Source organism: Corythoichthys intestinalis, chromosome 5 (genome assembly GCF_030265065.1).
Source record: "Corythoichthys intestinalis isolate RoL2023-P3 chromosome 5, ASM3026506v1, whole genome shotgun sequence".
NCBI classification, from domain to species: Eukaryota; Metazoa; Chordata; class Actinopteri; order Syngnathiformes; family Syngnathidae; genus Corythoichthys; species Corythoichthys intestinalis.
The window spans coordinates 629,485-642,417 of record NC_080399.1 but is presented as its reverse complement, the minus strand read 5'-3'; the positions used below and the strand labels follow the sequence as shown (position 1 = coordinate 642,417).

The 12,933-nt window shown below is 45.1% G+C and overlaps 1 protein-coding gene across 9 annotated transcripts in view; it reads right to left on the bottom strand.

Annotated features, from left to right (window-relative positions):
• Positions 1 to 2,795: 2,795 nt before the first annotated feature.
• The window catches only part of actr6 (actin related protein 6), a 29,964-nt gene continuing 19,826 nt past the window's right edge, over positions 2,796 to 12,933 (bottom strand). For 2 of the 9 annotated variants that reach the window (XM_057835630.1, XM_057835631.1), the window contains exons 2-8: positions 8,182 to 8,279; positions 7,240 to 8,045; positions 6,820 to 6,896; positions 6,582 to 6,692; positions 3,550 to 3,665; positions 3,386 to 3,485; positions 2,796 to 3,312 (exon numbers count right to left, since the gene is read on the bottom strand). In XM_057835630.1, the coding sequence (XP_057691613.1) occupies positions 3,265 to 3,312; positions 3,386 to 3,485; positions 3,550 to 3,665; positions 6,582 to 6,692; positions 6,820 to 6,896; positions 7,240 to 8,038 (1,251 nt within the window). In that variant the 5' untranslated portion in view covers positions 8,039 to 8,045; positions 8,182 to 8,279 and the 3' untranslated portion in view covers positions 2,796 to 3,264. The other 7 variants (XM_057835632.1, XM_057835629.1, XM_057835635.1 and 4 more) reach the window with 7 other exon arrangements.

Sequence of the window (12,933 nt, the reverse complement as noted above, 5' to 3'; positions counted from 1 at the left end):
GGGCCCCCAAATGGCCTGGGCCAGCCCTGGAGCTACACAGGATGTAAGTGAACGTAGCGTACAAACACAAAACTTCACAAACAGCTATCAAAGACTGATAATTACATATGTCCAGTAATGCGTTACTGTAATCTGATTACTTTCGTTCAGTAACGAGTAATCTAACGCGTTCATTTTTCAAGGCCAGTAATCTGATTAAAATTTGTTTCCTTAATGTCTGTGCATTACTATTTTGTTTTTTCCTCATGATGTATGTAGAATAAAGAATACTGTAGTCATGTACGAAGAGAATCTAAATAGAAAATATTGCTAGAGTTTGGCAGTGACATCGGATGTCACGTTTTCTCATCGGGGGAAAAAAAAAACGGGTCACGTGTATTACCATGCTATGAGCGCTGTCGGCAGCCAACAAACGACTGGCTACCTCTCAGGATGCTAACAGTGGAAGACGTAGGAGAAGAACCACAAACGGCTGCATTTGCTTATTGGACATACAGCCATGACTTCACATTTCTCTCCAATAAAGATGACCAAAAATATCAACTTTGCGCTGGCTCAAAAGGGCAGTCGACCGCTAATAACTCTACATCTAAATCAAGGAACCAATTGGAATTACAGCACAACGCGACAAAAATTGAATCAAAGCCATCAGGTAACGAGACAGCCAGCACTTTTACAGTTTGTAACCAGCTTTTACGTACATTTTATAGCTATAGTTTGTAACCATAGGCGGAGTGTGACTTTGTGTGTGTGTGTGGGGGGGGGTTTGTAAATTCTCACTGATAATATCAAAACTATGAATGAACATCAGGAATTATGTACTTGAAAACAGGTTTTGTATTCTACATTCTTCAAAGTATCCACCCTTGAGGTGTCTCCAAACTTTTGGCCTATACTGCATGCATTATGAAATACTTTGTAGGATTTTTGTTCATTTCATGTGTTTTTGTTGTTTTATTGCTTTACAACTTTAATAGGCAGCATTTTAACGGCTAGGTCTTTATTTTAAAGGGGGAGTTCAGAATTTTTGACATTGGGCTTAATCTTCGAGTTAGCGGGGGTTTAATTAGTCGTTGGAGTTGTTTTGAACAAATTCCGTGCAGTTTGTCAGTTATTTGTTAGTTTCAGGGCTCCGGAGTGGCTGACCTAGCTCAAGTCAATGGTAGTTGAAATCAACTCCATCGAATAACTAAACCCCCAAAGCCTTATCTGAAAAATTCAATTACATGCGATGAAATTTTTCTGTTGAGGCAGCAAAGGGAGAAAAATTGGGAAAAGTAACTGACAAATTACTTTTAAAGTAACTTACTTTGATAGTAAAGTAACTAGATTACTTTTTTGAGGAGTAATCAGTAATTAAATTACTTTTTCAAGTAATCTGTGACAACACCGCGATATGTCCTATTTATAATCATCATTTTAGCTTTCTTCCCCTTTCTAACCATTACTGTCCTACTCACCTTTTAAGTCAGCAGGGACGAGAACAAAAGGTGGCATTTGGCAAAACTGAGTTTGCCATGTGGCAAAATCTATTTTGACATGTGGCATGTTTTTTGGTATGTGGTAAAAGTTTGTAGCATTTTTTTTAGTATGTGGCAATTTTTTGGTGTGTGTCTATATGGGGTTTTTGCAGGCACGCACGTCCATGCCTTTGATAGCTATGCACGACCAAATTTTCCCATTATTTTAAATGGCAGAAAAACATGTGGCTGTGATTTTTGAATGCTTTGAAGACACATGTTTTTTGCCATTTAAAATGATTGGAAAATTTGTACTTGCATAGCCGTCAATGGCACGGACCTGCATGACCTGCAACATGTGGCTGTGATTTTTGACCATACGCTTACTATTACAACGCATTGACATTCGACTGGCACCCAAGTTAGGCTATGCCATTGACAGCTATGCATGTCCAAATTTTCCATTCACATTAAACTGCAGAAAAACGTGTGGTCGTGATTTTTGAATGCTTTGAAGACATGTTTTTTGCCATTTAAAATGATTAAAAAATTTGTACTTGAATAGCCGTCAATGGCACGGACCTGCATGACCTGCAAAAATGCCACATACACAAAAAAAAATAGGAGACGGCAAAATCCATTTTACCACACGGCAAAAGATTGCCACATGGCAAAAATAAATTTTGCCTCCACATGGCAAAAAAATATGCCACATTTTGACATGTGGCCAATTTGTTATTTGACATGTGGCTTTTTTTTTGGTGTGCAGGAAAATGATTTTAGTTTGTAGCATTTTTTTTTTGGTATGTGGCATTTATCTGTGTGTGTATATGGCATTTTTGCAGGCCATGCACATCCATGCCATTGACGGCTGCGCACGTCCAAATTTTCCATTCATTTTAAATGGCAGAAAACGTGTGGCTGTGATTTTTGACCATACACTTAACATTGAAGCGCATTGAATTTCAACTGGCACCCAAGTTAGGCTATGCCATTGACGGCTATGCACGTCTAAAATTTTCCATTCATATCAAATTGCAGAAAAAATGTGTGGTTGTGATTTTTGAATGCTTGGAGACACACGTTTTTGTGCATAGCTGTCAATGACGCGGATGTTCATGACCTGCAAAAATGCCACATCCGAAAAAACAGACACATACCAAAAACTATTTTGCCACACACACAAAAAAATCCCACATGGCAAAAAAATGCGACTTGGCAAAAAAATGCCACATGGCAAAATCAAGTTTGCTACATGGCAAAAAAAAAAAAAAAAAAAATGCCACATTGCAAAAAAAAAAAAAAAAAAAAAACATCCACTTGGCAAAAATTTGCCACGTGGCAAAACAAATTTTGCCACATTTAAAAAAAAAAAAAATCCACATGGCAAAAAAATCTGCCACATGAGAATTCATTTTGCCACATGGCAAAAAAAAATGCCACGTGGCAAAATAGAATATGAAATATGAAAATCTATAAAAGTTTAGGTGGTTGTAGTTAAAGCAGACAGTTTTTTCATCTGCATGATTCTGGACAAAGATCAGCTCATATTTGATGGTGATTTTCTGCAGAAATGTGACAAATTCCAAAAGGTTTAGATACTTTTTCATACCACTGTATATTATGAATAAATATTTGATAGTATTTGAAGAAGTGCCCTGGAAAGGGTAAACAAGAATAAAGTTATCAAAATGAAGAAGCATGTCCAACTTTTATAAATATGCACATCCAAAGATTCCACTTTTTTTTATTACAACCAACAAAATGGAGCATAAAAGATGGCATCCACAAAAGAGGTCAGAGGTCAAAGGTCAGCCAGGCTGACTCTGCAGGTGGGGCAGGTGGCGTTCTTCTGAAGACAACCATCATTTTCATTTTAAAAGAAGGCGCGTATCGCCGTCAAGTGCCGATAAGACGACATCTACCTGCAGCCATGGGTCCAAGCAGACGGCGTGGTAGTCGTGGAAACATGGCAGCATCCTCAGCCCCTCGCCGCGCTCATAGTCGCAGCAGCAAATTTGACACCTGCCGCCCGTCCATAAGGGTCAGCGCCGACTGCTGCAACGTAAACAAACGGTGCCGTACTCACTCCGTGTTCCCGCCGCCGTCGGCGCCACCGCCGCCGAAGTACTTGATGGGGAAGCGCTGGACCTCGTCGGGCGTCAGCTTCTTGGACCCCACCGCGCCTTGACGCTCCTCAAACACCTGCCAACGGAAGGTAGGACACAAAACTACAACACCAGGAAATCACCTCAAAATTCCCACCAAATCAACAGGAAGTGACTTTAAAATAACCCCCAAATCAACAGGAAGTGACACGATGTCAACAGGGAGTGATCCCGAAATTCTTAAAAAACCCCAGGAAGTGACACAATTTGAACAGAAAGTGAACACGAAATGTCCCAAATCAACAGGAAGTGACCCTGAAATATCCCCAAAGCAACTGGAAGTGACCTCGAAATTGCCCCAAATCAAAAGCAAGTGACAGGATGTCAACAGGAAGTGACCCTGAAATGCCACACAATCAACAGGAAGTGACCCAATATGAACAGAAAGTGAACCCGAAATGCCCCAAATCAACAGGGAGCGACACGATGTCAACAGGAAGTGACCCTGAAATACCCCCAAATCAACAGGAAGTGACCTCAAAGTGCCCCCAAATCAACAGGAAGTGACACAATGTCAACAGGAAGTGGCCCTGGAATGCCCCAAAAATCAACAGGAAGTCACACAATATCAACGGGAAGTGACCCCGAAATTCCCCAAATCAACAGGGAGCGACACGATGTCAACAGGAAGTGACCCTGAAATACCCCCAAATCAACAGGAAGTGACCTCAAAGTGCCCCCAAATCAACAGGAAGTGACACAATGTCAACAGGAAGTGGCCCTGGAATGCCCCGCAATCAACAGGAAGTGTCCTCCAAATGCCCTCCAATAAAAAGGAAGTGACACAATCTCAATAGGAAATTCCACCAAATCAACAACAAATTACCTGACATCAACAGGAAGTGACCTCCAAATGATCCCAAAAAAACAGGACGTAACCCGATTTCAATAGCAAATGCCCCGAAACCAACAGGAAGTGACCTCTAAATGATCTGAAATCAACAGGAAGTGACACGAAGTAAACAGGAAGTGACCCGGAAATTCCCCAAAATTAACAAGAAGTGACCCAATATGTACAGAAAAGGACCCTGAAATAGCCCCAAAGCAACAGGGAGTGACCTCAAAATTCCCCCAAATCAACTGGAAGTGACACAATGTCAACAGGAAGTGATCCTGAAATTCACAAAAATCCACAGGAAGTGACACAATTTGAACAGAAAGTGAACCGAAATGCCCCAAATCAACAGGAAGTGACCCTGAAATATCCCCAAAGCAACTGGAAGTGACCTCAAATTGCCCCAAATCAAAAGCAAGTGACAGGATGTCAACAGGAAGTGACCCTGAAATGCCACAAAGTCAACAGGAAGTGACCCAATATGAACAGAAAGTGAAACCGAAATGCCCCGAATCAACAGGAAGTGACCCTAAAATACCCCCAAATCAAAAGGAAGTCACACGATGTCAACGGGAAGTGACCCCAAAATTCCCCAAATCAACAGGGAGTGACACGATGTCAATAGGAAGTGACCCTGGAATGCCCCGCAATCAACAGGAAGTGTCTTCCAAAAGCCCTCCAATAAAAAGGAAGTGACCCAATCTCAATAGGAAATGCCTCGAAACCAAAATCAACAGGAAGTGTCACGAAGTAAACAGGAAGTGACCCGGGAATTCCCCAAAATTAACAGGAAGTGACCCAATATGGACAGAAAGGGACCCTGAAATAGCCCAAAACAACAGGAAGTGACCTCAAAATTCCCCCAAATCAACAGGACGTGACACGATGTCAACAGGAAGTGACCCAATATGAACAGAAAGTGAACCCGAAATTCCCCATAATCAACAGGAAGTGACATGATGTCAACAGGAAGTGACCTGGAAATTCCCCAAAATTTATCAGGAAGTGACCCAATATGAACAGAAAGTGAAACCGAAATTGCCCAAAATCAACAGGAAGTCACCCAATATGATCAGAAAGTGAACCCGAAATGGCCCAAATCAACAGGAAGTGATATGATGTCAACAGGATTTGACCCCAAAATAACCCCAAAACAACAGGAAGTGACCTCAAAATTCCCCCAAATCAACAGGAAGTGACACAATGTCAACAGGAAGTGGCCCTGGAATGCCCCAATAAACAGGAAGTGACACGATGTCAACAGGAAGTGACCCCGAAATACCCCCAAAACAACAGGAAGTGATGTCGAAATTCCCCCAAATCAACAGGAAGTGACACGATGTCAACGGGAAGTGACCCTGAAATGCCCCAAATCAACAGAAAGGGACATGATGTCAACAGGAAGTGACCATGAAATGCCCCAAATCAACTGAAAGTGACCCTGAAATACCCCCAAATCAACAGGAAGTGACCTCAAAGTACCCCCAAATCAACAGGAAGTGACAGGATGTCAAAAGGAAGTGACCCAGAAATGCCACAAAATCAACAGGAAGTGACCCAATATGAACAGAAAGTTAACCCGAAATGCCCCAAATCAACAGGAAGTAACATGACGTCAACAGGAAGTGACCCCAAAATACCCACGACATCAACAGGAAGTGACCTCCAAATTATCCCAAATAAACAGGACGTAACCCGATATCGATAGGAAATTCCCCGAAACCAACAGGAAGTGATGTGAAAATGGGAAGTAACCTTGAAATCCTCCCAAATGAACAGGAAGTGACCTCCAAATGATCACAAATAAACCAGACGTAACCCGATAGCAATAGGAAATGCCCCAAAACAGGAAGTGACCCAATATGAACAGAACGTGATCCCGAAATACCCCCAAAGCAACAGGAAGTGACCTCAAAATTCCCCAAAATCAAGAGGAAGTGACCTCAAAATGCCCCCCAGTCAACAGGAAGTGACATGATGTCAACAGGAAGTGACCCTGAAATCCCCCCAAATCAATAGGAAGTGACCTCAAAATGTCCGCAAATCAACAGGAAGTGACACGATGTCAACAGGAAGTGACCCTGAAATGCCCCCAAATCAGTGACAGAAATCAAATACCTGCTCTGGCACCACCGAGCTCTGACGCCAGTTTGTCATGGGTGTCACAATTTGTTCACCCCCGAAATGAAGATGATGATGAGACTCCACCTCCTCTTGGTCAAACTGCGCCTGTGACGGGAAACCGTGAACATCGGCCGCCAGACGTCCGATCTGTTTGAAGCGGGAGGTCCTGCCACCCTCTCCTTTCAAACGCACGGACATCGACTCACGATAAACACATTTCAATTGAATAAACCTGCAGGCGCTGCGCTAACGCTTCGTCTTCCTCCAGCTGCGCCGCGTCATCATCGATGACCACTTCCTGTGTGGCGCCTGGACAAAAATGCGCACTTCCTGTCACCATCCTCTGGCCAAGTTGACGTTATCACTGATAGTAGATGCATGAAAAGACGCCCCTACCAATATGGCTGCCATGGAGCCACGTTCCCATCAAAGTCAATGCATTGACGTTTAAGTCATAACTCAGTATTAAGTATTGCCATTGACAGCGCTAGACATTTCAAATTGGTTGCTTGACATCATCTCAAGAAGGCCAATGAGTGCTCCTACTGTATTTGTAGGGCGTGCGTTGCTGGCAGCCATTTTGGGTCAGGGCAACCGGTAAGTATTATATTGTGCCCCATCTGCACTTTATGTCTTAGCGGTCGCCGATTACCTGCAGAGGAGGTGTCCTGTGATGGGAGGCGACTGGCCGCTGCAGTTTTCTTCCTGCGTTTGGGTGCCCGGTCCTCGGCGGCACTGTGACTGGCCTCCCCCGCCGCAGTTTTCCTCCTGCGTTTGGGCGCCCGGGCCTCAGCGGCGCGGCCGCAGTGAATGGTCCCCACAAATGTAATTTTCTTCCTGCATTTGGGCGCCTGGGCCTCGGCGGCACGGCGACTGGTCTCCCCCGCTGCAGTTTTCTTCCTACGTTTGGGCACCCGGTCTTCGATGGCGCGGCGACTGGCCTGCCCCGCCGCAGTTTTCTTCCTACGTTTGGGCACCCGGTCTTCAGCGGCGTGGCGACTGGCCTCCCCCGCCATAGTTTTCTTCCTACGTTTGGGCACCAGGTCCTCGACGGCGCGGCGACTGGCCTCCCCCGCTGCAGTTTTCTTCCTACGTTTGGGCACCCGGTCCTCAACGGCGCGGCGACTGGCCTGCCCCGCCGCAATTTTCTTCCCACGTTTGGGCGCCCGGTCTTCAGCGGCGCGGCGACTGGCCTCCCCCGCCGCAGTTTTCTCCCTCCGTTTGGGCGCCCGGTCCTCGACGGCGCGGCGACTGACCTCACCCGCCGCAGTTTTCTTCCTACGTTTGGGCGCCCGGTCCTCGACGGCGCGGCGACTGGCCTCACCCGCCGCAGTTTTCTTCCTACGTTTGGGCGCCCGGTCCTCGGCGGCGCGGCGACTGGCCTCCCCCGCCGCAGTTTTCTTCCTGCGTTTGGGCACCCGGTCTTCGGCGGTGCGCGAACTCTTCCTCATCTGTGGACTAAAATGGTGTGTTCAGTTCAATGGGGGACATACAGGGTGGGTTTGGACATAATAAACACTTAACATTTAGGCATCATAATCAGTGAACATAATTGTTAAAGAATGGCTTGAGGAACACCTCTGTGAGTCATCACCTTATCGTGGTGGAGTGGTTTCCGTTTCCCACTGATCATAGGAGCTATGTCGTCTGGGGCTTTAAGCCCCTGGCATGGTGCCCCATGGCAAGCAGGTCCTAGGTGAGGGGCCAGATAAAGCATGGCTCAACATGACCCCTTATGATGAATAAAATAAATGGACTCAGGTTTCCCTTGCCCGGACGCAGGTTATCATCCAGGCCTGGAGGTGGGGTTCGAAGGCGAGCGTCTGGCCGGGCCCCGTGGGGACAGGCCCGGCCGGGCACAGCCCGAAAAGGCAACGTGGGTTCCCCTTCCCATGGGCTCACTACCTGTGGGATGGGACAAAGGGGTCGGGTACGTAGGGAGTTGGGCGGCAGCCAAAGGCGTGGCCCTTAGCAGTCCACGCCCAGCTGCAGAAGCTAAGTCTTGGGACATGGAATGTCACCTCTATGGCAGGGAAGGAACCCGAGCTGGTGTGTGAGGCAGAGAAGTTCCGACTAGATATAGTCGGACTCTTCCCACACACACAGTTTGAGTTCTGGTATCGATCCTTTCGAGAGGGGTTGGACGCTCTTCCTCTCTGGAGTTCAACACGATGAGAGGCGCCGAGCAGGTGTGGGCATACTTATTGCCCTCTGGCTTGACGCCTGTAAGTTGGGGTTTACACCGCTAGATGAGAGGGTAGCCTCCCTCCGCCTTCGGGTGGGGGGGACGGCTTCTGACTGTTGCTTGTGCTTATGCACCCAACAGCAGCTCAGAGTACCCACCCTTTTTGGAGTCCTTGGAAGGTGTGCTGGAGAGAACCCCCTCTCCTGGGGGACTTAAATGCTCATGTGGGCAATGACATTGAGACCTGGAGGGGCGTGACTGGGATGAACCGTGAATGGGACTTCTGTGTCCGTCACGGTTTGTCCATAACGAACACCGTGTTCAAACGTAGGTGTGTCCGTATGGGCATTTGGCACCAGGACACCCTAGGCCGCAGTTCAAAGACCCAGATAGTGTTATTCTGTTTTTTTTTTTTGAATGGGATTTCTTCGGCGCGCCGCACAGTCCGAATCGCTTGACCAAACGGCACCGTTCAAGTATCGAAAGGTCCAGAATTTTGGCGCGACGCAGGGAATTTTTCAAACGGCTCCGAAAAATTTTCCGTCTCGCCACAAACGGCAATTTTCCGAAAAAAAAATAAATCAATTTTCAAAATGTATCTAGTCCTACAATGTTTGACCAAATTACATGATTTGGGTATCAGAAATTATTCCAGGGGTTTGGGGGGCATAAAAGTTGTGTACAGAATTTGGAAAAAAATTACGCTGCCCTGGAAATTTGACAAAAACTTGCCCATTCATTTTTAATGGGAAATGTCCCATTCACTTTCAATAGGATTTCCAGTAGAATATACATTGCATTGTTGCCATTGACGGCCAAGTATGTCAAATCTATTGATGCTAATGTACTTGGATTCCATTGACGCATCTGTGAATTGATGCCATTGACGTCCATGGAGGTCCAAAATTTTTCCCATTCATTTTCAAAAGCAAGAAAAAAATACAATTTCCCCAGATCAACAGGAAATGACCAGATATCAGTGCGACGTGTCCCACAAATGTCCCCGAATCCATTGACACTTATGGAGGGTGCTGCCATTGACGTCCATGGAAGTCCAAACTTCCCATTCATTTCCAATGGCATTTAATCATGTTTTTTCATTCTATTGATGCGAATGTACTTGGATTCCGTTGACGCCTATGTAAGTCAATACCATTGACGGCCATGGACGTCCAAATTTTTTCCCATTCATTTTCAATGGGTAAAAAAAAAAAATGTCCCCAAATCAACCGGATATGACCAGATATCAACAGGACGTCTCCCCCAAATGTCCCCTAATCCATTGACGCTTATGGAGGGTGCTGCCATTGACGTCCATGGACGTCCAAATTTTTTCCCATTCATTTTCAATGGGTTATAAAAAAAATGTCCCCAAATCAACAGGAAATGACCAGATATTAACAGGACGTGTCCCCCAAATGTCCCCGAATCCATTGACGCTTATGGAGGGTTCTGCAATTGACGTCCATTGACGTCCAAAATTTTTACCATTCATTTTCTATGGCAAAAAAATAAAAGTCCCCAAATCAACAGGAAGTGAGCTGATATTGTCCCCGAAATGTCCCCAAGCCAACATGGGCGGGGTTAAGATCTCCCCAAGGTTTCTCATTTTCTCCCAAAGACTCTGGAGTTTTTGGAGTTTTTCCTCGCTGACATGGATGGGGGATACCCAGGACTTGAACTTTATGTATTCATCTTTGTTGCTTCATTTGCTGTTTCTGATTGTGTATCATATTGCCTCTGCAAAGCCCTATGAGACAACCTTGTTGTGATCCGGGGCTATACAAATAAAGCCTAGCAGGCCTTTTTGGCATTTGGGACTCTGGAGGCAGCTGACAGGTACCGGCCGGCAAAGCGGATTGCAAATCTGACGGTCGCCGAGGCCATGAAAAACGACTTCCGGACGGCTTTGAGGAAATTCCGCTCCACCATCCGGCATCTGAGGAGAGGAAATCAGTGCACTGTTAACACTGTGTATAGTGAGGATGGGGTACTGCTGAACTCCACTCGGGACGTCGCGAGTCGGTGGGGAGAATACTTCAAAGATAGAACTCCTGTTTGCTTTTTCAACCTGTTTGGCCAGGGGGCTAATTCTCTCTTCAGTACCGCCTACGCAAGGCTATTGGATCAAAGAGATGCTGTATTTTCTCAAATTGGAGAAAATTAGACTGACATTTGGTGGATCCTTTGAGAACACTTGGAACCCTTTTTTGTTATATTTTAGGAGCACAGATTGTCATCTTGATGTAGATTTTTGAAATATGTCCTAAAACCCTCATAATATATACACTCACAGGCCACTTTAATAGGTACACCATGCTAGTAACAGGTTGGACCCCCTTTTGCCTTCAGAACTGCCTCAATTCTTTGTGGCATAGATTCAACAAGGTGCTGGAAGCATTCCTCAGAGAGTTTGGTCCATATTGACATGATGGCTTCACACAGTTGGTGCAGATTTGTCGGCTGCACATCCATGATGCCAATCTCCCGTTCCACCACATCCAAAAGATGCTACATTGGATTGAGATATGGTGACTGTGGAGGCCATTTGAGTACAGTGAACTCATTGTCATGTTCAAGAAAGCAGTCTGAGATGATTCCAGCTTTACGCATTATCCTGCTGAAAGTAGCCATCGGAAGTTGGGTACGTTGTGGTCATAAAGGGATGGACATGGTCAGCAACAATACTCAGGTAGGCTGTGGCATTCCAACGATGCTCAGTTGGTACCAAGGGGCCCAAAGAGTGCCAAGAAAATATTCCCCCACCACCAGCAGCCTGAACCGTTGATACGAGGCAGGATGGATCCATGCTTTCATGTTGACGCCAGATTCTAACCCTACCATCCGAATGTCGCAGCAGATATCGAGACTCATCAGACCAGGTACCGTTTTTCCAATCTTCTATTGTCCAATTTCGATGAGCTTGTGCAAACTGTAGCCTCGGTTTCCTCTTCTTAGCTGAAAGGAGTGGCACCCGGCGTGGTCTTCTGCCGCTGTAGCCCATCTGCCTCAAAGTTCGACGTACTGTGCGTTCAGAGATGCTCTTCTACCTACCTTGGTTGTAACGGTTGGTTATTTGAGTCACTGTTGCCTTTCTATCAGCTCGAACCAGTCTGGCCATTCTCCTCTGACCTCTGGCATCATCAAGGCATTTCCGCCCACAGAACTGCCGCTCATGGATATTTATCCTTTTTCGTATCATTTTCTGTAAACCCTAGAGATGAAAATCCCAGGAGATCAGCAGTTTCTGAAATACTCAGACCAGCCCTTCTGGCACCAACAACCATGCCACGTTCAAATCAAAGTCACTCAAATCACCTTTCTTCCTCATACTGATGCTCGGTTTGAACTGCAGGAGATGGTCTTAAACCTCGTCTACATGCCTAAATGCACTGAGTTGCCGCCATGTGATTGGCTGATTAAGAAATTAAGTGTTAACGAGCAGTTGGACAGGTGTACCTATAAAAGTGGCCGGTGAGTGTATATGTACACTTTTGTTATTAAGTCTTTGTTTTTTTCCCCCTTTAAAGGGGAACTATAATACAGGCATGAAAATGGGTCAGGTGTTAAAAAGGTGAGAAGGGTGTGGAGGAAATATGTTCCGGTAGGGCTGTCCCAAACCACTAATTTTCTCCCGATTAGTCAGCCGACTAGTTTTACGATTAGTCGACTGTTTTAATAACCCCACCCCCCCTTTTTTTTTTTTTTTTTTTTTTTCAACTAATTTAGCAAAGAAATTTTTGTTGACGCTTGTTGACAAAAACATTTTGGAACACTTAAATTCTTTATTAGAGTAAAAATAAACATGTAAATAACAGAAAAATCAAGGTCAAATGCTGATATTAGGCCTGAAGGATATAATTTTGGGGAGTTTGCGATATTAAAATGAGAAAATTTTCACCAAATAACTTGAATAGGTCCGTTTCGGATAGCTGACCAAGAAAAAGAATTAGCAGGAGGGAGAGTGAGACGCTGTGGCGCTGTATGAGCATGAAGCAGAAAATAATAATAATAATAATACATTTTATTTATAACGCACTTTACATTTGAAAACAAATCTCAAAGTGCACAAAACAAAACATGAACGTATGTTGAAGGGAATAGTTATCTTTTTCGCACGCACCATATAACTATTTGCATTACTCTAGCACACGTAATATA